Raw genomic sequence first — 23,045 nt, 5'->3', positions numbered from 1 at the left:
TATTATTATTATTATTAAAGCACAAGCACTTTTTAAGTAACTTCTCTTTCTTGTAGATCTGTGCTCCAAATAAAGATCTTTGTGTTGACAAGATTGTTAGTTAATCATTTACGAATTAATATTGTCTGTATGGACAACAATTTTCCCCCGCAAAAAAGTGAACACATAAAACTGCGGCGTTAAGCAATGCGTTTGAAAAATTTGGGTGCACTTAACTTTTGTGCTGGTGCGCCTAAGAAAAGAAGTTAGATGCACCAGTGCAACTGTGGCAAAAAGTTCGTCTAGAGCCCTGAGAGATCTTAATTACTTTGTTGTTCATGTTCCATTATTTTTTCCCCCTTAATAATAAAGATCTTCCTTTTAGAAACTGCATTTTGTGTTTACTTGTGCTATCTTTGTCTAAAATTTAAATTAGTTTGATGATGTGAAACACTTAAGTGTGATAAACATAAAAATAGAAAATCGGAGAGAACGCAAACAATATTTTATACCACTGTAAGATCCAGTCTATTTTGGCATCTTGATACAACATCGTGATAAAACTCTCCTCTTTAATCTGGGCTTAGGACCAGCACCAGCAATACATCAGGATGTGGTTAATATCAGTAATTTTTAGAATGAGGAGAAAAACAACTAGAAGCAGAAACATATTGATCCCCAATGAAGCAGCCAAAACATGAAGTTTGTTAGATTTATTATTACAAAATTAAACCCCGAAAATTTTCAATAAATCAAAAATCTAAATGTGAAAAAATAAAGAACTTATTCATTTAAAATGAATGCAGGTATTGTGGTATCAGAAAATGCAGATTTTCTCTGTCCTCGTGTTAAATGTGTTAATAAATATCTCATTTAAAAAATTATCATGTAATCTGATTACCCAAATGACATCAGTTTATCTCATTATGATCATGGACTATAGTTCAAATGTTTAAAATATTAAAATCACTGACCTGAGAGCAGCAGGATGAGCAGTAAACAGGTTTCTTCCATTCTTGGCATCTGTACAACAGATATAGTCATCATGATTATTATTGTACCATAATTATTATCACCAATTTTAACATTCATTATCTCCAGTAAAACACGTTGTTCTTATAATAGGTTTCTTAGTATCAAGTTTGGTGCAGATGTCTAAATTAATTATATGCAATACTGTTTGAATATTTAAAATCTATAATTTAGAGATCTTTAGTCTTGACACAATTGGACACCCAATACGTGTCTATTTCAAAATGTTTAAATCAGAGTAATAAATTAATAATGACTTACCTGACAACGTATCTTTTCATCTGCTGATTAAAGCTGATGTTCAAAGAGTTTTTTCCTTTGTTCTTCACACATATTTTACTGTCAAATAAGGCCACCTGAAGGGAGTGAGCTTTCTGCAGAATTTGGGTGTCCCTATTTGAAACACAAATACAAGTTTACTTTCTGACAACAGGATGAGACACTTTTCTGGGCCTGAGGACAGTGGATTTTATTTTATCTTTTTAATGTTGCTTCTGTTCTTTCTACAGGAATGTACAATGTAATAAATACATTCACCAACAATCAACTGACCAACAATGATCATGTGACCCTACCAATGTTGCCCTAAAACGAAAATGATAGGCCTCAGGGCTTAAAGAAACATGTGAAGGTGACCAAAAGGTGACTCTGTCTCATCATAATGCAAATCATTAGGAAAATCAAGTTATTTCCATTTGTTTCCTAGTAAACTAAGCTTGTACAAGTTCTAGGAACAGACAACATAGGTCAGGGGTGTCCAACTCCAGGCCTCGAGGGCTGGTGTCCTGCAGGTTTTAGATGTGTCCTTGATCCAACACTGATTTAAATGGTTAAATGACATCCTCAACATGCCTTGAAGTTCTCCATATGATTAAAGTTCAGCCTGATTAATATAAATGTCACTGATAGTTGCTAATATATTGGAAAACCAAAATACTTACAACAGCAGAAGTGCTGGTCCCGAGCCTCAAAGACAGTAAGAAGCAAGCAGAGGGAGTACACACAGAACATTTTTTAGAAGCTGATTTGATCCTTAATGGCTGTGCAATCCTTTTAACTTACAACACAGAAGGTCAATGTAGACCCCATACAACCAAATTAGACTTACACATACAGTGTTAAAAACACCATCTACTACTGTCTGAATGTGTGGTATCGGCACGGTCACTTTAGGCCTGAAGAGATATGTGTTTGAAAAAAGACCACCTAATTTAAATATAATCATTACATGCTTGTTAAAAGTTAACTTCCAATATATAAAGTTTCTAATAAGCAAAATGACCAGATCTAACATATGGCAGGGATTATATGTAACACAATGTTTCTTATGATTTAACTGTGGAAGTTAACTGAATTCTTTAGAAGGACAAACTGTATTACTTTATTCTCAAGTATAAGGCCAACCTAGACTTTAACCATTTAACAGGCCACTAATCTGGATTATAGCTTTCACAACAAAACTTGTTTTAAACACATTTTTTAACAAAATAAATACTATTGTTATTATTATTATTTAAAATGTAATAAAACAGAAAAGTTGGTTAAATATAAAAGCAGTTTGCTTATGTTGTTAAAGAAAGGCTAGATTTGACATTAATAGATGCCACAGATCTTCAAAACCTGACACAAAGCATGAAAAAATAGACATCTCCGAAAACGTTGGAGCATTTTTGCAAATATGTGATGTCTTGATAAATCGAACAAATGTTTGAACTTTAAACAGCTACATTCTCGGCTGAAAATATCTTAAAAGTTTATTTTGTGACCCAGAAAAAGTAATATTTAAAGGTTTTTTAGCTGCGCTCCTCCGCCATTGCCGCGCTTACAAGTACACATGCTCCGACAACCGCGGCCGACAAATGCGATCCTCCTTTTCCCCAGACTACCCTTTCTGGGTCACAAAATAACCTTTTAAGATATTTTCAGGCGAGAATGTAGCTGTGTAATGCTCAAATATCTACTTAATTTATCAAAATATCACATATTTGCAAAAGTGCTTCCACGTTTTCGGAGAGCTCTGTTATCCACCAGCGGGATAGCTGAGCGGGAGGTCAAGGCTTGATAGAGTCCGCGAGCACAGCTAACTCGTGGCGTATCGTTTTCAACCCCCCTACGATCTTTTGCTACTCAGGTTAAACACGATATATATAGCTACTTAGTTATGGCTATGGATTGAAACTACACCCCACCCCTAACAGCTGCACCTCCCGAAGAATTTTGTCTGGGCTCTTATCTCACTTTTTTATTTCAAACAATCAACGGAAAATTTTACTGACATAGTTTTATGTAAGGTTTTTAAGGCTGTGGTTTTAATTTTTAAGTAACACGAGCCCAGCGGTGTTAGCCTAGCAGCACCGCTTTGCTAACACTAACTAGCTAGCAAGATTATAAACCTGGTGCTAAACTAAGAGAAGCTACAAAATCAGTTTGAATAAGAGTAAACATTTATTCACCAAGTCAGTGTATCAGGTAAATATCCACAGCAATGACAACAATAATATCTTGAGCTGACGCTTCTCCAGGTTTACTCACGAAAATTTTATTGGCAAGGTCTGAAACATTTAAGCCTAAACTAGGGCTGCGCTTTCACCACATCACACAATGTGATAACAGCCCAAAACTTTGCTGATCCTAACTGTATACTGAAGATTGAGGCCTTTTTGTTAAATGTAAGTACCTTAAATCTATAACCAAGCAGTTTGAGTACATCAGGGTTGTATTGAGATACTTTATTAATCCCAGAGGAAACGATGAGGTCACAGTTGCTCCAAGGCAGTAAAAACAAACTAACACACTACATAAAACTGTGACAAAGTGGTAGGCTTGAACTTATTCACCACTTGTCCCTTAAAAATATTTCTAATTTATTTCATGTTATTTTACAGTTGGTTATAATGCTTTAGTCTAGACATTGCTGGTGTAACTTTGCTCTACATACCATCCTCAGTTTGTTTGTAGTAGCATCATATTACAGTTTACAGCCATGCATACGCTTTTAAAACAAATACTACCCAAAATAAATTTAAGTAGCCCAAATAAAAAAGAAAGCAATTTTTTTATGTTTTGTTTCCATTACAATATTATACATTAAAGTATAATATTGCAATGGAAACAAAAATTAATTTAAAAAATTGTTAAAATAAAAATCACAACAACTGTATAAAAATTACAACCATCAACTCAAATACTTGGTTCTAATTGAACAGAAATTTCTATGAACTTGTAAGAACTGTGTAGAACATGAATCAGTCTGTGTCAGATCCTGAATCTGAAATTTCCACTGAAGTCACGGGTAAGAAGTAAGTGGAACCAAGATCTAGGCTATTTGCTTTTTGAAGTTTGCAAAGACTGCTAAATTTTGCCAGTGGTAGTTCACTCTTTGCAATATAGCACGCTGTTCTAAACAGATTTTTCATGAGTTCTTGTTGTGCTTGGTTTATTTTTAGTATGTGTTTTGCTGTTTGTTCTGGGAAAGATACTGCAGACTGGGCAATAATGCATTTCTTGCATTTCTCATGGGTTCTGATGGGGTCTTTCTTAAAATTACTGGTCCCAGTAACAAAGGCGCTTGTCGACTCAGAAATCAAATGAAACTCACAACACACCTGGCAGAACATCGTGTTATTTAGCTCGTCATATTCCAGCCACAGAAATTCTTTTGTCCATGAAACCATAAAGCTGCGCTTTCTTTTTGCCTCATAGTCTGATTTGTCATAACTTTTCCGTTTTGTGGTAGGCTTTTCTTTGGCTGCCCCTTCTTCACCCTGACCTGTCTTATTTAGCTGAGCAGAACTAAAATACCAGCGTAAATCCTGCTGCTTTTACACACGTACTTACATAACGGTCAGCGATTCTTTGCGCACTCAACCTCTCACATATTTAAGCTTGCTGCGAGAGATTTCACTTGTCGCGTTTGATTAATAAGCTAATGAGTGATAAGACGAAGTCAGAGGAATTGGTGCGCAATTAATCATCACTCACCAATCAGTGCTGCTGCTCTCTACACACCTTTCGCACGATCGCAAAATGAAAGTGAAAGCAAAACACAAGCGCAAATTCAAACGCGATTTCAATATGTCACATGTTGACAGTGGCTCATCGATGCCAATGACATAATTACTCAGCTACATTGGCGAAAGAATGCAAAAGCATAGACATATATTTTCCTTCCTACGATAGCCCGACGGGCAGGGCTGAGTTAGATTTTGGTAGCCTGACTGGAGAAATCGCTAGCCCGACGTCCCGGGGCTAGTGATTTTGCTAGCCGTGTGATATCTTCGATTGCATCCCTGGATACAACCAAATGAAGGGTTTTTCCTTTTGTGTAGTATTGTTTATTTTCCTTAAAGTAAGCTTTTGAGTTGAACTGTATGCAGTGTTTTACTTTTCAAACCATTTACCTGTATTATTGAGTTTGTCAATTGGATGGTACCGGTCCGTGAGTCGTTTGGTACTGGGCCGCGAGAGTTGAGGCTCAGGTGTGAAAGTTATGGTTTTCAGGGTTTTATCGGTTTTCAGCGTTATTTTGTTATCATTTTTATCATTAACTCGGTTTTCCTGGGTCTTTTCACGTGTGTTATCAATAAATTTTTCGGTACCGGTACTGCTTTTATTTTGTTGTATTTATCTATGACACCTTAACGGCCGGTCTGTGAAAATATTGTCGGGCATTCAGGAAGTGGTTCAAACTTTGCCGCGAGCTATGACAGCAATATAAACCCCTCTTGTGGAGCAAGACCAGGTGAGCCATCAAATGCCATGATAATACAGCATGCTGTAATGTTACTAAATGATATAACAATTAGTGATGGGATTTCCGGCTCTTTTTAGAGAACCGGCTCTTTCGGCTCCGAACCGGCTCTTCAGGTTGTTTTGTTGTTTAATTAATTTATTATTAACAATAATATAAAATTATGCACAAAAGGAATTACTAATGTAAAAAAAAAGTGGTTTTATTTATATATGTTTATATATAAATATATGCGGTGGCCCCTAGAGACAAAACACGTACAAACTCCAAAACACATTTCTAGCATGAACTGAACTTCCAAAAACAGGGCTACTGTTAAGGGTTCAAATATTGAGAGGGATATAGGAGGAATTCCAAAATAACAACACTGATCCGGCTGGGTGGAGTCAAACGATGATTTTAATGAACACACGTGTGGGAGATGAACACTGTACGCAGACAGCATCGATCTCACTCGAACAATACACTAACAGTTATTTTATATCATCAGGGACATTTATGACGCCCCCTCATGCATCATCACATGCATAAGTTTCAAAACCACAAATGTTCTGTTGACAACTTGTGACACAATAAAAAGAACATCATCTCCGTCTGCACGGCAGGTGCTTCCTGTCGCTGCCGGACGCCCGCTTATCGTCTGGAACATCAGCAGCAGTTCTGCAACAAACTGTTCTTTTGCAGGCACAATTTTGTAGTCACAAACAAAATATGATTAACCTCTCACCTATAAATGAGTCTATCTAGTGTGTGTGTGTCAACCTGAAATGCACTCAGTTTCACCTCTCACCTCACCAGCAAAACCTTGTAACCTTTCCACCAGACCAGAGGCTCATCGTTATGTGTAATAACCTAACTGAAACTATATCTGTAATATGTTGAATAAATGTTTTAATCAAGAACCTCTACTAAAAGCGTAATCAAAAGATATGAGTGAATAAAATACAATAATGAATAACCTGGTTATTCAAATAGCATCCTCCCAACAGCTCCTCAAAGTAACTCACACTTAGACTCTGCTTTAGTTTCACTTTCACAAGCACGCTCTGCAAAAGCCTGCGCTTCCTGTCTACTTTGGCACAGAGTGTACTCAGAGTTAGGCCTTTCTTTTATAATGCAATGTAATCTACATATAAACATTTAAGATTATGAAAAGCATTCAAAAGCATTTAAGATTATATATTTAACTCAACAGTTTAACGTGGTTATAACTGCACCTGTAATAAAGGCTAATTGGGTGCCAATATGTTTAAACATCTGAATACAATATCAATGCTGTAGATTTTATTATTAATGTTATTAATGCAATGGTAATGATGATGACCTTGAACAATAGCAGTAAAATATTTCTCTGATCTCCACACTACCTAGATCACTTAAATTACACAACTGAAAGCATGAAAGCGTTTGTATATTGTTTGTGTATTTATACACAAGCATTCATATATAGTCAAATAATTTTTTTAAATCTGGTTGTTGGTACTTGCTGGCTTGTGTAGCCACTAGGTAACAAAGCTCAACACTGCCCCCTAGCATCCTGAAGTACTTCTGTTGTCTTTTGTACGTGATTTGAAGTTTGTACGTGCTTTGTCTGTAGCGGCCACCGTAAATATACTTTTATTTATTCACTCCACATAAAATGTAATAAATAAATCATATAATACAAAAACCAACTATTCACATTTCAACTTTTAACTATTTAAATTTTCAGCTTTTTCCTTTTACAAATGTAAAGTGAAACAACACAAAACACTGCAAACCACAACACAATTAAACATAAATTATTATGTGAAAACAAAAAGAAGATGCACATTCTCTGTCATATGGACCTGCATGAATAAACTTTCTGAATCCTTTATCATCTGCAACTGAAAATAGTTGTGGATGATTACTATACCTTTCTAATGTGACGGTGTTGTCCCTGGTCTATTCCTGTGCTACTCAGGCTACGTCCACACGTACCCGGGTATTTTTGAAAACGCAGATTTTTCTATGCGCTTGCGCCTTTTGTCCACACGTAAACGGCGTTTTCGGTCACTGAAAACAGAGATTTTTAAAAACTCCGGCCAGGGTGGATATTTTTAAAAACTCAATTTTGGAATTAACGTGTGGACGAGAAAAACAGAGAAAACAGAGAAAACGCAGCGTCAAAGGTGTGTGCATTTTTTGACGTCACACTGTGCGCTACGTTATTGTTTTGGTGAAATTAATTTCTACAATGGCGGACGAAGACAAAATACTGTTACTGTTAATTTTACTCTCTGCAGTGTTTAAATGCTTACATATACACACACACAGTTACTGTCCCTCCACACATACGACTCAGTTCTGCTTCTATGCCCCATCTTTGTTTACTTTTTCCCACCCAGGCTTATTGCCTTCTGATTGGCCAACATTTCTACACGGATAGGAATATAGCGCCACCTGCTGCTTCGGCATGTTCCTAGCAGCGTTTTCCTTCATTTTTGGCTTTTATGTGTGGACGGGATTTTTTTTATAAATGAAAACGGAAAATCTTCGTTTTCAAAAATACCCGTGTACGTGTGGACGTAGCCTCAGTGTAACTACCGCCTCTCCCCCCTCTTCCAAGCGTAAAGCACAAGGCTCGCATGCTGAGTGAAGCGGAAAAAAAGTGTGTCAGAGAAGGTAAGAGAAAGAAAAAAAACCCCACGGCTCGCGATAAGGAGCCGGCTCGCGTCGTTCACGTCAAAGATCCAGCTCTAAGAGCCATTTCGTTTGCAACCGACCCATCACTAATAACAACATTATACAACTGTAATAAGTTATGTGTGTGATATTTATATTTGTGCTTTCCTCAGGAGAACAATCTCAAATAGATGAAGACCTGGTTAGCATGGTGATTGAGGACTCCCAGCCATTTAGCATTGTGGAGGACAAAGGATTTAAAAGATTTGTTAAATCATTAAATCCTAGCTATGTTCTCCCCACTAAAAAAGTCATAAAAGCAGTGAAAATGTAGTTTTTACAGAATAAAATGTGGGCAGGACTGAGGCCTCAGTGTGTAGCTGTCCATACCTCAACGTTACAAAAGCACAACCACTGTCCACACCCCAACCACACCTCACCTCACAGTAAATGATCATTTCCATTTTAAGCATTTCCAAATAATCATTTTCCTGCCAGAATACATTACAGCCAATATCCTGATCAAATTTGAAATCAGGTAAGGTTTGGGGCTCTCATGGACCTATTTATGGCTGATATTTTTATGTTTATCAACCATCAAAGCAAAAGCAGAAGGACAGTGTCAAAGCTTTTAAAATAGACACTACAGAACAAAAAACAAGAGACTAGAGCCTATCAGGAAAACTAGTGAGTGGACCTCTGATTAAAGAATTTCTACCAAACTACAACTGCAGCTGAACAAATGAGCTGTTGGTGGAACTTTACACTCTGAAATATTGAAAGATTTAAAGGATGAGACAGCTCAGCACAGCATGTTATTAACTTCACACATGAAGTGGTTCAGTCCAGTCAGACTTCAGTTTTGCAGTCACCGTCCACATCCTGCTTCTTTGACTGGTCGTCATGGTAACTCTGGACTTTCCTCCAACGAATCCTGAAGTCTGTCAGTCCTTTTGACAGCATGAGGCCTGACAGCTGGACAAAATGTGCAGATGATGAAAAACATGAAGCATAGTTTGAACTTGTGTCAAGTTTGTGTTTGTGACTGAACTGCTGACCTGCTGTGAAACCTGCTGCTGGATCTCTGTGCTGTGCATGTCTGCCTCTGACTGAAGCTTCATTTTCAGCACTGTTTGCTTTGTCACTGCTAAAAATGAACCACATATAAAAACACAAACATTAGTGTTTTACATGATGACAGGATCTTACAGTGTTTGCATTCTGGACCTCACCTTTGAAACAGAAAAAAGAGGTTTTGCTGCCACAGTTGAGATCTCCCCATTGCCCTGTCGTTAATATAAATACTCCACAGTATTCAACTGAATTATAATTACTAGGCTCAGAAGGGAACCAGTTAGTGAATGTGGAGGTTGTGTTATCAGACCAGAAGGACCAGGGATCCCTGTAGAGGCCAATCCACACATACTGAACCCCTGATCCATTCAAAGTGAGCGTGATGTTGGATTTCTCCTCTTTGCTTCTTATACTGGTCAGGTCTGTGTGGTATGTCCTGCAGTATGACTGAGCCGCTGACCAGGAGCGGCTCTCCATCACTAAGATGTAACTTGTACTGCTGGCTGTGAACGAATAAAAAGGATGAATTTTCAAACACACATTCTGAATCTCATAAAATCGTAGGAAAACTAGGGCAACAAATCATTTTTCCTACCATCATAACACAGGAAAGGGTAAGAATCTCCACAGGGTCTATCATTCATCTGTGTTTGTCCCTGAACAGCCACACAGTATTCATTTGCATATGCACAGTCTGGTTGGCCGTTAGCCCAGATCAAAAATTCATGTGTACTACCAACATAAAAAAGTTTTCCCTCCATGGACCACTTCCAGCTGTAACGGTCATTATAGAGCCCTGTCCAAACCCAAGCATTAATCCTTGGTGTAATTGAGAGAAGCAGTTGGTTGATGTTGCTGTTGTAGATGGTGACCAAGTCAGTGAAGTGTTCTCTGCAGTAACTCTGAGCTTCAGTCCAGGTCATCGGCTGGTTCACAAAGTGGTATTCTCTGGAGTGGGGAGGAAGAGTGGAAAGTCCTCCTGAGAAAAATAAAACAAAGGTTTTTATTGCAGAAACTGTGCTCCTGGGTGAATCACTGAAAAAGACAAATTTAAAAAAATAAAAATTACAACCATTTAAATAGTCAAACTATATGGAGACTAACCAGAGGTGAGAAGTTACAAAGTAACTTACAAACATAAAAGACAGCCCTGTGCTGTGTTTATCACCAGGGCTTACCCCACACTGTCACCAAATCGCTTGCTCATACGGGGTCATGTGATTATTGGGTTTTTGTCTGTATGTATTATTGTAGGGTCTACTTTACAATATAAAGCACACTGACAACAGAAAATAGAGCATTTTTAATTCTCTTCTCTGCTTTGTGTTCAAGCGACCTAGCCAGAAACATTTCTTTCAACCTTACCCCCTCACCCACCATGTGGGTTCATGTGTGTGTGTGTATGTGTGCACCTGTCCCGATAACAACTCGCTCATGTGAGTTCTAGGTTCACTTGAGTTCATATGGTTTTAATTTAATCAAACAATTATGTTTTAATTAAACTTTAATTGGTCTCTCACCAACCAGTTATACACACTTATGCCACTGCAGCTTCTCTAGCATCTGATTGGTTGCCGTGCAAAGTAAGTCAAAACAGGTTGATCCTAGATAATTGATTGCTTGTGTGGACTTGGGGCAGCCAGGTATCCCAGAATGCATTTCAAATCACAGGTAGCAATGGTGGTGGCATAAAGTTTTAAAGTACCCTGTTGTCTGTCACCAACTACACTTTTAATAGTGTTTTAGCCGTGAATGTAGTGGCGTAATCTTCACATGTCTGGTCAGGTTGTCAACATAGAACATGTTTGCAAAAGTGCTCCGATGTTTTCAGAGATGTCACTATCTCCACTATCAGTCAGCTGACAGAGTATACCGAGCTCACAGCCCCGGTGTTCCAGCTTAACAGTTTTTTTTGTTTTTTGTTTTTTATACACTGCAAAAATCCACCTCCTTAATACTAGAAAAATACACTTATTTTTGGTGAAGATTTACTTAAAACAAGTGAAATTATCTGCCAGTGGGGTAAGTGTTTTTTTCTTAATAAGATTTCTTGAAATAAGAACAATATCTAGATTTAAATAAAGCTAAAAATAAGTCTTTTACACTTATTCCAGGCAACAAATCAGAACATTGGAACTTAAAATAAGCTTTAACCACTTATTCTAGGTCACAAATAAAGATAATAAAGCTAAAAATAAGTCTTTTACACTTATTCCAGGCAATAAATCAGAACATTGAGCCTTAAAATAAGCTTTAACCACTTATTCTAGGTCACAAATAAAGATAATAAAGCTAAAAATAAGTCTTTTACACTTATTCCAGGCAATAAATCAGAACATTGAGCCTTAAAATAAGCTTTAACCACTTATTCTAGGTCACAAATAAAGATAATAAAGCTAAAAATAAGTCTTTTACACTTATTCCAGGCAACCAATCATGGCTTGAAACCTAAAATAAGCTTTAACCACTTGTTCTAAGTAAAATGTTGAAGAAATTAAATCTGAAAATAGGCATAAAACACTTATTCTAACAAACAAATCAGGGCAAATAATCTAAAAACAAGTACATTAAATCATTTTAAAGATATATTGTTTTTAAATTTAGCTAAACACTACTTTAAGATTATATTGCTGATTAAGGACAAAACAAAACTGAAAGAGAGCAAAAGTGTCCATCTTTATTTGTCCACTTTAACAATAACCTGCAGATAATAAAGATACAATTGAACAGTACAGGTCCAACATTATGAGTTTGTTTAAGTGGTTTCAACATTTCAACAGCCTTAGAGGTTTTGCCATTGCCATTAAAATTGACAAGTGACATAGGAAGACCACAAAGATTCAAATTTCTTCCGAATGACACCAAATACCACAAAATTTGTCTGGGTGAGTAAATGAACATTTTCCATTTTAGAAATAAGACCCAGATTGAAAAAACAAAGAACAAAACAGACCTTTTCCTTTAAGTGCCTTCTCATAATTTATCTGAAATTTACACACTACTTTCCAATAAATGCATGCCATTCTGCCAGGGCTTTTCTGTAAGATGATGTAGTGTCACACTCATGAATGGCATCCTGGAGAACTTCTGTCTGAATGACAGACAGCAGGGTTGCCACGCATTTGGGGTAAGTCAGATGGAGTGCATAAAAGTATGCCATCACATATATCATAGCCTCACCAAGTTTTTCTTTGTCAAATGTTGTAACTGGTAAATTACCAACAGCAATGACACACTTGCAGCCATCGAACATCACTACTGGACATGACAAGCTTCGTTTCTGGAGGACAGCATCTGGATCTTCTGTAGGCTGCAAGACACAAAAGACATGACAATTAACATCTTATGTTAATTGTATGTTTTTTTGCTGGGATTTGGTCATAACGTCGGAGGCGTCATTATCTTGTTCTTTGTTGGTTACACACATTTTATAGTAGTTTTGACTTATGGTTTATCAGTGTCAAGCGACTCCTTATGTGACCACACTCGTGTACATTAAATACGTTATAAATTAATGAAAACAATAAATTATAGATTTAAGTCTTTTGGCTGAAACCGAAAAAGAATTTGAGTCATGTTTGACCGAAATATTTCGTTTGCCAAATTTTCTGTAGATCTTTATAAGCAAATTTTACAAAACTTACCTTCAGGACATGTAGAAATGCTTCAGAAGCATTCCCCATCTTTTTTGGTGGATGGGCAGGTGTGGGAAAGAGCGTTGGAAGAGCCTTCATCAGTGCAAGGTGGGCTTCAGCTGGACAAAGCAAAAACAAACCTTCATAAACATACATTTTAAAGGATGAGAACTTTGTATTCAAATTGTAAAACTTACTTTTGTCCATGGTCATTGGTGGATTCATTGCCTTCTTTGACACACCGTAGAACTCTACCCTGGAGCAGAATTCTTCCCATCTCAGTTTTATTTGACTGATGAACTTGTTGTTGTGGGGATCCAAAATTCTGCGAAGCTCACCCAACGCCTACAATAGGTTTAAAAAAAATAAGTAAACAAATAAAATCAAAATAACTTTATTACCACACCAAATATATATGAAATTAAAGTGATTGTTGATTAACTCTTCCAAAAACTTACATGATGCAATTCTTTAAAGCATGGATATGCATCCAAGATGAGGTGAGCTCTGTTCTCCTCTTTCATGGTGTCTGAGTCAATGAAGGATCTTCTGGCTTCAAACTCGAGGTCTAATAACTGGGACACATCTTCTTGGTTTGGTTTTGCCTTCTTGCACATTTCTTGTAATGTTTTGTAATGTCTTGCTTGTATTTGCCGACTATCCTTGTCAGCTAAGATAGAGACAAGTACAAGAGCATTTTGGTTTTTCATTGTTACTGAAGTAGACTTCCACAAAACATTAGCTACTGCTGGCTGTGTGTTGATAATCATTTTACAAAATTACATGTATGTACTCACATGAAGTGGAGGCATCGTCAGAATTTCTGACAGGTGATAACAGAGTAGATGCACCACTGGAAGAATTGCGATCAGCATCTTCATCATCAGCTTCTTCATCCCTTGGGAAGAGGTCAGTGAGCCTTCTCTTGGGCCGTCCCCTCTCCGGTGTTGGTCCTTGCCTTTTTACTGGGGTTTTCATATTTTGCAGCCTTTTTTGTAACTTGGCATTAATGCTCTCCTGGTGAAAAATACATATATATCATGCCCCCTGAACAAAACAAAATGATTTATGTATGAAACAAATACAAGAACTTACGTGTTTTACGCTTGCATCATTATCCTGCAGCATAGGATAATATTCCACAACTTTTTTAGCCATTGCAGTGATTTCGGTCTTAGAAGGGTATCGCTCCATTTGGCCTTGGCTTGCTCTCAAAAGGGACACCATACTTGTGATTGTATTTCTCACCAATCTGCATCTCAGTTCTTTTGACATGACGCATTCCTGTTCCCTGCCGGAGCGGGCCAACTCCAGGTAACTCTTTCGGCATTGCTCCAACTCACTGTCGGTGTACACAACATATTCCGGAGGACTGGGGAGCTGCAAGATTTTCAGCTGGCTTACATTAGCATCAGCAGTTGGAGGGCAAGTTGCAACTACCCTGGGTGAAGAAGTTGTTTCAGGTTTCTGTGGTAAAGGATGGTCTTCCTGGTTTAGGGTGAGAAAATAAAAATGTCAAGTACTGCTAAAATAAAAGCATACTTTCTGGAGATTAGTTGACCTAATTATTTTTTTTACATAATACCTCAGGATGAATTATTGACCAAACATGTTTTCTTCTGAGAAAGTGCTCAGGCCCAGAAAAAAGGTCCCTCAGATCATCACGGGTCAATGTTAAAAGCATGCGCTCGTCAATGCTTGCAGCTAACAAAAAGACAAACACCAGTTAAACTGTGCAAGCACATAACTGCACAAACAAAACTGTTATTTATATATATATATATATATATATATATATATATATATATACACACACACACACACACACACATACATACATACACACACACACACACAAATATATTATCAAATATATTATCAAATATAACCTTTAAGGACAGATACTGTTACATCATCCAGCTTCTCCATTGCTCAGTCACCTGCAAGAGAAATGTTTACAATTAGTGTTATGTTAAAAAAATTTGAAAAGTTGAATCTTAATTGAGTCCCATGAGAATCAAATTGATTCACGTCAAAGAATCGTTTTGATTGTTCAACATTTTTACCCTTTTTAAAGCTATAATATAAAAGAAATGTCCAGACAGCCAGGGTGAGGTCTGAAAGGGTTATACAATATTGCCCGGTGAACTTTTACTCACCCAGATTTGTGTCATTGAATTTCATCAATAAGATTATGCTGACTAGGGCTGCCACAAACGATTATTTTTGCGATTAGTCGACTAATCAGATCATGCATCCATTGGACGTAAAACGTACAGCTTATTGCACCAGCAGCATCTGCTCTTATATAACGATCATTAGCTTACAGCTTTAAGTGTTTAAGGTATGTGCTAACTAAAAATAAAGACAAGATGATAGTTTATTACATTTTAAAGAAATTTGCAGATTGCTCATTGCTATCTAAAATATAACAGGACACCAGAGTATATTCTCGAGCATCTCACACTTCTGATAATCAGTTGTTTGCTTGACGTTTATTCAGCTTTGTAAAAACTATAACTTTAATCTCAGCCAAACCAATTTACTCAGGAACAAATAAAATACTGAAAAAGACAACCAATAACATTTTTAAGTTATTTAAGTGACTTATATATCATGTTTAACCTCAGTAGTGAAAGACGGCTGTGGGTTTGAAAATGGTTTGCCCGGAGTCCGGTGTTCTCACGGGCTCTAGTGACCGTTAAACCCTGGCTAGCTATCGAGCTAGTGGGTAACAGACGTCTCCGAAAATGACGGAGCGCTTTTGAAAATATGTGGTGTCTTGATAAACTGTCCAGATATTTGAAGTTTACACAGCTACATTCTCGCCTAAAAATGTGTTAAACGTTTATTTTGTGACCTAGAAAGAGTAATAAGAGAAATATTAAAACTAACTAGCTGCCGCCATTTTTAGAAACTGAGCTAGGCCGCGCTATGAATTCTGGGACACAGCTTCTTCTTCTTCTTCGGGGTTTAACGGCAGCTGGCATCCTTGTACATGCAGTGCTGCCATCTTCTGTTTCAATTTTGAATCGATACACAGCGCTACTTTTTTTACCAACCAGCCTGATTCCTGAATAAAACTGTTTTGAGCACACTTTAATAAATCCAATTAATATCAAAATATTAATTTAAACCCACACCTTGTGAGGGAATTCAAGCAGCTAGTAAATCAGTCAAAGACAATTGGAAAATCCTGAATGTGGCTAATTAGCTCTCTTGCTAATTGAAAGAAATACTCAGTGTGCCTACCTTACCACTAAGTTAATACAAATGGCTAACATTGCCTCTTATAAATAGCATAGCTAGGAATTCTCGCAACATTACAGTAGATACTTCACTAAATGTTCTCTGAACCACATGCGAGGGCTGCTAAGCTAATGCTAGCATCCGTTAGCATGCTACATTACTCCTGCGAGGGCTGCTAAGCTAATGCTAGCATCCGTTAGCATGCTACATTACTCCTTCCCGCGCTCAAATTAAATTTATTATTCTGTCCGCTTGATTATAAAACAGTGATTAGACTACACACTACTTACATCTGAAAAATTAAAATTGCTTACCTCTCTTTCTTGACGAAGTTTTCTCTTACAGTTTTTCTTTCAACGCTCGGTTGCAGTAGATTCCCGTGACTCCAAATTCAAACGGAGTTAGGTAACAACTATCATGGAACATGAAGGGGGTGGACGTCTCAATTTTTGCTTCGATATACAATTTAGTGGTTTGTATGTTCATAAAACACAGCCAGTATGATAGGTAAATTTCTTCTTCATTGATTTAAAATAAACTCTTATAGGTGTTATTTCATTTTACCTTACTTGTGACCATTTTTTGTTTTTACAGCTACAGTATGTAATACCCCCTCCCCCCATAAACTTGGTATTTCCCAAACTAGCGCGGCAACAGCTCCACACGGCAACATATTTTCTGCTTGACTTTCGTCTAATACAATGGCCTGTTGGAGGTGTGTGATTTGCTTCGTCTTTGTGGCGTTAACATTGAAGTCTCTCTTAAGTCATATTAATACTGCACACAGTCGCAGCCCAGATTTCCGTGTCATTTGTGGAGTCGATGGATGCGCCGAGGATTACCGTGTTTTCAACTCGTTTTACCACCATCTCAGACGCACACATCCACAATACTTCGCCACTGGGAACCCCCCTACAGGATGGCTGACAGCTTCATCCGATGCAAATGTATTAGGAGGCGAAAATTTTGGTACAGCCATTTTTGCCGACTATATTGCCGAACCCAGACAAACTGTTAGCAATGGCAATGGCACTGAAGTAGAGCCACCACTAGTCCCAGTCACATCGGAGGTGTTGGAGGAGGAGCGACAGGAAAGTCAGAACGTGATGGAGCAAGACGCAGCTGAGCTTCAAACACCTCGTCAGAATCAGGTACTTTATGTGTTTCTGTGTATACGCGCGCACATTTTTAAATGTATGTGTGTTGTTTAACCTTAACCAAGCACAGTTACCCCAATTCAGCTTTAGTAAAACTGCAGTAAAGCCTAACTAGAGAAAATGTACTCAGTTCAAGTGAAGGTTATAGTTTTAAAGTTATGTGTTTTCTAAGATAAACTACTTGATTAGAATATTTTAATAGGTATGAAGGCCAGTGCTGAATTTCAAATGCATGAATCTGCTGAAATTCAGGCTTGCACAACAATGTAGGCTTAGTTACCATACTTAAACATAATAAATAAACTCATTATCTAAATAAACTCATTACTCATTACCAGTGTTGTGTACCTGCCTTGTTGTTAGATGCTCCATGAACCAATCAGCTTTCAAATTTTTCTTTCAGTTAACTTCAGAGTAGATTCCATAAAGATTGGTTAAGTTTCATTAAATAACTCTTAAATTGTTCATAACATTTGCAGCTTCATTAGCTATCGATTGTAGTAGGAATCTTTTAATAGCAAAAATGTACAACAGTTTGGAATATTTCTTTGTTTTGTTTTGCATCTCGTGGAATTTGAAACACATTCTGAGTGAGTCATTTTTCTTACACAATTGTTTTTCTTTTTGTCCTGTAGGGTAAAAAAGAAACTGTTGATCTTGCCAGATGTGCAGCTGCATTTGCTATTGGTGTGCGGGAGCAATGCCACCTATCACAGGTAGTGCTTCATCTGATATTATGGGGGTGTCATTGTTAACTTGTTAATAAGTCTGGTTCACTGTAAGGCTGCAACTAATGATTTCTTTTCATAATCTGTCCACTATCTTTGCAATTAATTGATTGTTTTTTTATCACTGGTTTTATTCAGCTATTACTTTCACCTATATAAGTTATTAAGAACAAATGTACATTATGAAGAAGTTAAGCACAAGAGTTGTGCAGTTCACTGCAATGTATGAAACTGTGCACACTCAGTTTAAAATAGGCTTAACAGTGTAAAATATGTTCACTTTTAGGCATAAAAGACAAATGAAGTAGAATTACATTAAAAAAATAAATAAATGAGGTAATCATTTGTTCCCTTTTTCTGTTGTAACCTTTCATGCTCCTCCATCTTGCTCGCTGCAATGTGTTTGTGCCTCGTGAGTCATGCAAAACAATGCCAATTATTGGCTGATTTCTTCTTCTACTGCTCCCCTGGTAAATTACAACATTCAGCTAAAGAAATAGAGTTGCATTTTGCTTCTTATATATTTACTGTTTACATTTTCATGTTTCTGATGTGTTTTTTTTTCCCCATCAGAGGAGTGTCAACAACATTGTCCTTGGTGTCCAACAGTATCAAACAGCTCTTCTGACGTCCTTGAGGGGAAAAATAAAGACCATCCTTGAAAGGCAACCTGACAGCAATGGACCTTTACAACAAGAAGTTCTTTCAACACTGGACAACTTTCAGGATCCCTTTCCCATATGTGCAGCTTCAAACCTACAGGACCGTGTAACACAGATGCATTTCAACCCTGTCACACCTGAGGAGATCATCATTTCCAAGTATGCCTGTAGAGTTAAAAAGGGAGAATCGAGAGTTCTTGCAATCAAAAACAAGTCTTTCTACTACGTTCCTTTGGTTGAAAGTTTGAAACAGCTATTATCCAATTCAAGACTATTTGACATGCTCAGTGCTGGACCTCAGAGTTGCCCCAACGCCAGTTTTTTGTATGACATTAATGATGGAATTATTTTCAAAACCCACCCACTGTTTTCAAAGAAGAACTCTGCTTTACAACTGATACTCTATTCTGATGAGATAGAAATGTGTAACCCCCTAGGGTCACGTGCGAGTGTAAATAAACTACTAATGTTTTATTACACCTTAGGCAACATAGACCCTAAGTTTAGATCAAAGTTGGCTTCCATCAGACTTCTCGCAATCGCAAAGTCTAGGGACATAGATGAGTGTGGGGTAGATATAATACTACGGAGAATCAATGAGGACTTGAAGTTACTGTACGATGGTGTTATGATTAACACTGTCAATGGGGAATTTTATTTAAATGGAGCAGTTGTTGCTGTATGTGGAGACACTCTGGCCCAGCATGAGCTTGCAGGATTTAAGGAAGGAGTTGGTTTTGCGTATAGCAAATGTCGTCATTGTGAGTGTACTTTTGATGAAATGCAAGAAAATTTCAATGAACATAGTTTCACCAGACGGACATTGGACGGACACATTAGGCAGTGCATTGAAATAGAAAGGGCAACTACTGAATTTTTGAAATCCTCGCTCAAAACGACTTTTGGCATAAATAGACAAAGCAAATTAGTTGATTTCCCAGGTTTTAATCTCATAGAGCAGATGCCACAGGACATTATGCATGTAATTCTTGAAGGAGTGGCACCAATGGAAATTAAGTGTGTGTTGAAATACCTTGTTTTATCTGGAAATTTGGAATTGGACTTGTTTAATTCTGCCATGCAGAATTTTCCTTTTTCATCAGTGGACATACGTGACAAGCCTTCACCAATTAGTATTGCTACTTTAGCTTCAAGTGACAACAGACTCAAACAATCCTCTGGACAAATGCTTATATTGATCAAGATTTTGCCATTCTTATTGTACAGTGTTGTAGAGAAAAATCCCTTTATCCAGTTTATTTTGGATTTAATTGAAATTGTTAAAATACTTTTTGCCCCAGTTGTGTCTTTACAAACTGTTTCCAAACTAAAAAAAATGATAGAAGATCATCTTAAACAATTCAGGCAACTATTCCCAGAAAAAAATGTAATCCCAAAGCAACATTACATGCTGCATCTTCCCTCTCAGATTATTGCCCTGGGACCTGTAATACGTCATATGTGCATGAGATTTGAGTCTAAACACAGTTTTTTTAAACAATGGTCATCCAAATTAAACTTTAAGAATGTGTGCAAGTCTCTTGTAAACCACAATCAGCTGCTGGAGTGTTGTCAAAGTGAAGCAGGAACTGAGCATCCGATATTTGTAAATGAGAAAGAACTAGGTCCTGTATCAGAGGTTGCTAATATGGAGCATTTGCAGTCAAAGGTTGTAGATTTTTTGGGGATTGAAGATGCTATACATCATGCCGTTAGAGTAAAGTGGCTTATTTTACATGGAAACAAATACATCTGTGACAGGTCTCTTATACTCATTTCAGCAAATGGTTTAAACCCTATCTTTGGACTTGTAAAAAACATTTTTATTGTTAATAGTGTACTTTATTGTTTTGAATACCAGGTGTATGAAACCTTGGGTTTCAACAAAGACTTTCTTGCCTATGAAATTGCAATTCCCAACCTTGCCCAAGCAACTGAACTGACTGATGTTGAAAACCTACTTGATTTTACATCATATTACCCAGTCAATTTCAGAAACAGTGTCTATGTTATGACAAAATATAACCTTGAAGATGTCCTTGCTTTAAAAACCTGAAATAAATACCTTCCAATGAGTGACTTTCTTATTTCAAGGAAAAAGGTGAATGTTTCTTATTTTGAGATAATTTTTTGTTTTACACTCTATCTAAAAGCTATTTTTGCTTGAAATAAATGTAAAATGGTTCATTTTTAGATATACAGACTAAAAAAGAAAAAAAAGGTAATATATGCTTGAAACAAGTCTAATCATCTAACACATGAAACCGGAAACTAGCTTGTAATGTTTAAAACAAGATGGACAAGATAATCTGGCTAAATTTAAGACAATAAATCTTGTCAAGCTACAAGGAATTTGCAGTGTACTTTAACCAGTTTGTTTACATATTCCACTCTTGTTCCACATGTTGCATTCGCAGATCCTTATTTCACCGAACGATCGTCTCTTTCCGACTCGTCTTGTGTTTCTGTGTTTCTGTGACATAAAAATCGAGAAGAAAACTAATACTGCTCATGAATGAGACTAAAGGCAGGAAGGTGTCTTTAAAACTAAACATGTTATTTCCGCAGTGTCAGCTGTTTAATTCACAGCTGCTTATGCAGTAACCATGGTAACCACGGACTCTGTGTGTGTATTCATTTGGTAAATTATTTTTAAAAAAAGAAAAGTTATTATACTTGATTCTAATCTGCTGCTGAGTCTCTCACGCTGATGAAAATGCAGATAACACAGATCACGAACACCTGTTCAACCAATCAATTTCATTCCACTTTGACCTGTGACAAACTGACGCGTTCATCTCTGTTACAACGTCTCTGGAATAGTTGACAGTAATAGGGAAGATTGTCATTAAAATAATATTTATGTGACCCGTGAATTCATAGATGACCGTTAGATTAGTTTGATGCTGCCAACACTTTCATGTGACCCAGCTGTGAAACTCAGAGAGCTGAAGATATCGTGGATATGCTGAGCTCACTCCGTGGTGTACAGGGCCGTTTACCCTCAAGATTATTATTCACAATAAAAATATTAGCCGAACATCATGAAGTCCGTATGTGTTTCATAGTGTCGAACAACCTTTGTACAGTTAAACCTAGCAGTTACTACCTGACGGAAACACCAACGTTATTTCTTTTAATAACGTTTATGCATGTATAAGGAGTTCACGCTGATTATTAAACAAAAATACCTTCTAAAAGAAATGGCCATCAGGCCAAAGCAATGGTTTCATTGGTTTTGACTCGATCAGCGGTAACCCCGCCTCCTGAGTTCGATGGGAGAGGCTGACAAACGACTCACGGACCCGAGGCCCGGGGGTTGGGGAACGCTGGTCTAAACCAGTGGTTCCCAAACTTAAACTTTTTTTGCTAGGCCCCCCTTTGTTTTACAAGAAAAATGTTCGTATTCATATTCAGGGATGCTTCATCTCCTGATTTGCATTTGTGTGGGTGCTGCTAGCACTTGGACACTGCTAGCATAATCTGTCAATTATGCTAGCAGTGTCCAAGTGTTTTTTTTCCTTTTCATACCGCGCCCCCCCCCTGCAATGGCTCTGTGCCCCCCTAGGGGGCGGGCCCCACACTTTGGGAAGCTCTGGACTAAACCAATCAGAGATGGTCAGGGGCGGGACTGCGCTTTGTGTTTACATCTTTTTTGCGCTAGATTCTGATGCTGCAGGTTTTGTCTCTCTCCAACCAAAATTCACTGAACAAGCAGCAAAAGAAGATCCAAACTACGCTTCACATTTGATAAACATCGTCATTAATTCCCTCTTACTTTTGCTGTTTTGCTTCCACCATGATAAAATCACACTTCATGCACAGCTCTCTCTCTGTGTACTTTAAGAACAGTTTCCTATCTCTGTTTTTTGAATTATTCGCTTGCTTATTACCCAGCAGTTTACCGTTGTTTACAGTGCTATCGGCCACTGTCTTTTTTCTTTTTTTTTTACTTAAATGACCTCGGATAAGAAAGCCTAATTTCTGCTGCTCAATACTGAAGAAATTTAAACTTTTTAAAATTATGCAAAATTGCAAAAAGCTTGGCTGTCTCTAATTAAACCTCTGTAACTTTGCTCTGCTTCACTTCAGCAGCATGGTAATGTTCATATATTGATTCATGGTTTTCTTCA

At 37.3% G+C, this 23,045-nt stretch overlaps 4 protein-coding genes across 4 annotated transcripts in view; 2 read left to right on the top strand and 2 right to left on the bottom strand.

Moving 5' to 3' along the window:
* LOC146521164 (protein NLRC3-like) overlaps positions 1-23,045 on the top strand; it is a 482,659-nt gene that overhangs the window by 216,997 nt on the left and 242,617 nt on the right. The window lies entirely within an intron of this gene.
* Positions 6,111-10,049, bottom strand: LOC146521180 (C-type lectin lectoxin-Lio3-like). The gene is made up of 3 exons (XM_085154606.1): positions 9,640-10,049; positions 9,466-9,554; positions 6,111-9,382 (listed from the first exon to the last, which is right to left on the bottom strand). Exons 1-3 carry the CDS (start codon positions 9,956-9,958, stop codon positions 9,257-9,259), a joined length of 534 nt encoding a protein of 177 aa, XP_085010732.1. The 5' UTR covers positions 9,959-10,049; the 3' UTR covers positions 6,111-9,256.
* LOC146521179 (uncharacterized) lies at positions 12,480-16,748 on the bottom strand. The gene is made up of 9 exons (XM_085154420.1): positions 16,680-16,748; positions 15,006-15,056; positions 14,702-14,820; positions 14,212-14,604; positions 13,914-14,133; positions 13,575-13,786; positions 13,314-13,461; positions 13,126-13,235; positions 12,480-12,791 (listed from the first exon to the last, which is right to left on the bottom strand). Exons 2-9 carry the CDS (start codon positions 15,043-15,045, stop codon positions 12,480-12,482), a joined length of 1,554 nt encoding a protein of 517 aa, XP_085010546.1. The 5' UTR covers positions 15,046-15,056; positions 16,680-16,748.
* LOC146521178 (uncharacterized) lies at positions 17,067-21,106 on the top strand. Its single transcript, XM_085154292.1, has 3 exons — positions 17,067-17,516; positions 18,158-18,238; positions 18,824-21,106. Exons 1-3 carry the CDS (start codon positions 17,067-17,069, stop codon positions 20,966-20,968), a joined length of 2,676 nt encoding a protein of 891 aa, XP_085010418.1. The 3' UTR covers positions 20,969-21,106.

The sequence above is a fragment of the Neolamprologus multifasciatus genome, chromosome 3, assembly GCF_963576455.1.
Source record: "Neolamprologus multifasciatus chromosome 3, fNeoMul1.2, whole genome shotgun sequence".
NCBI lineage: Eukaryota > Metazoa > Chordata > Actinopteri > Cichliformes > Cichlidae > Neolamprologus > Neolamprologus multifasciatus.
This window is presented reverse-complemented; position numbering and strand designations above follow the sequence as displayed.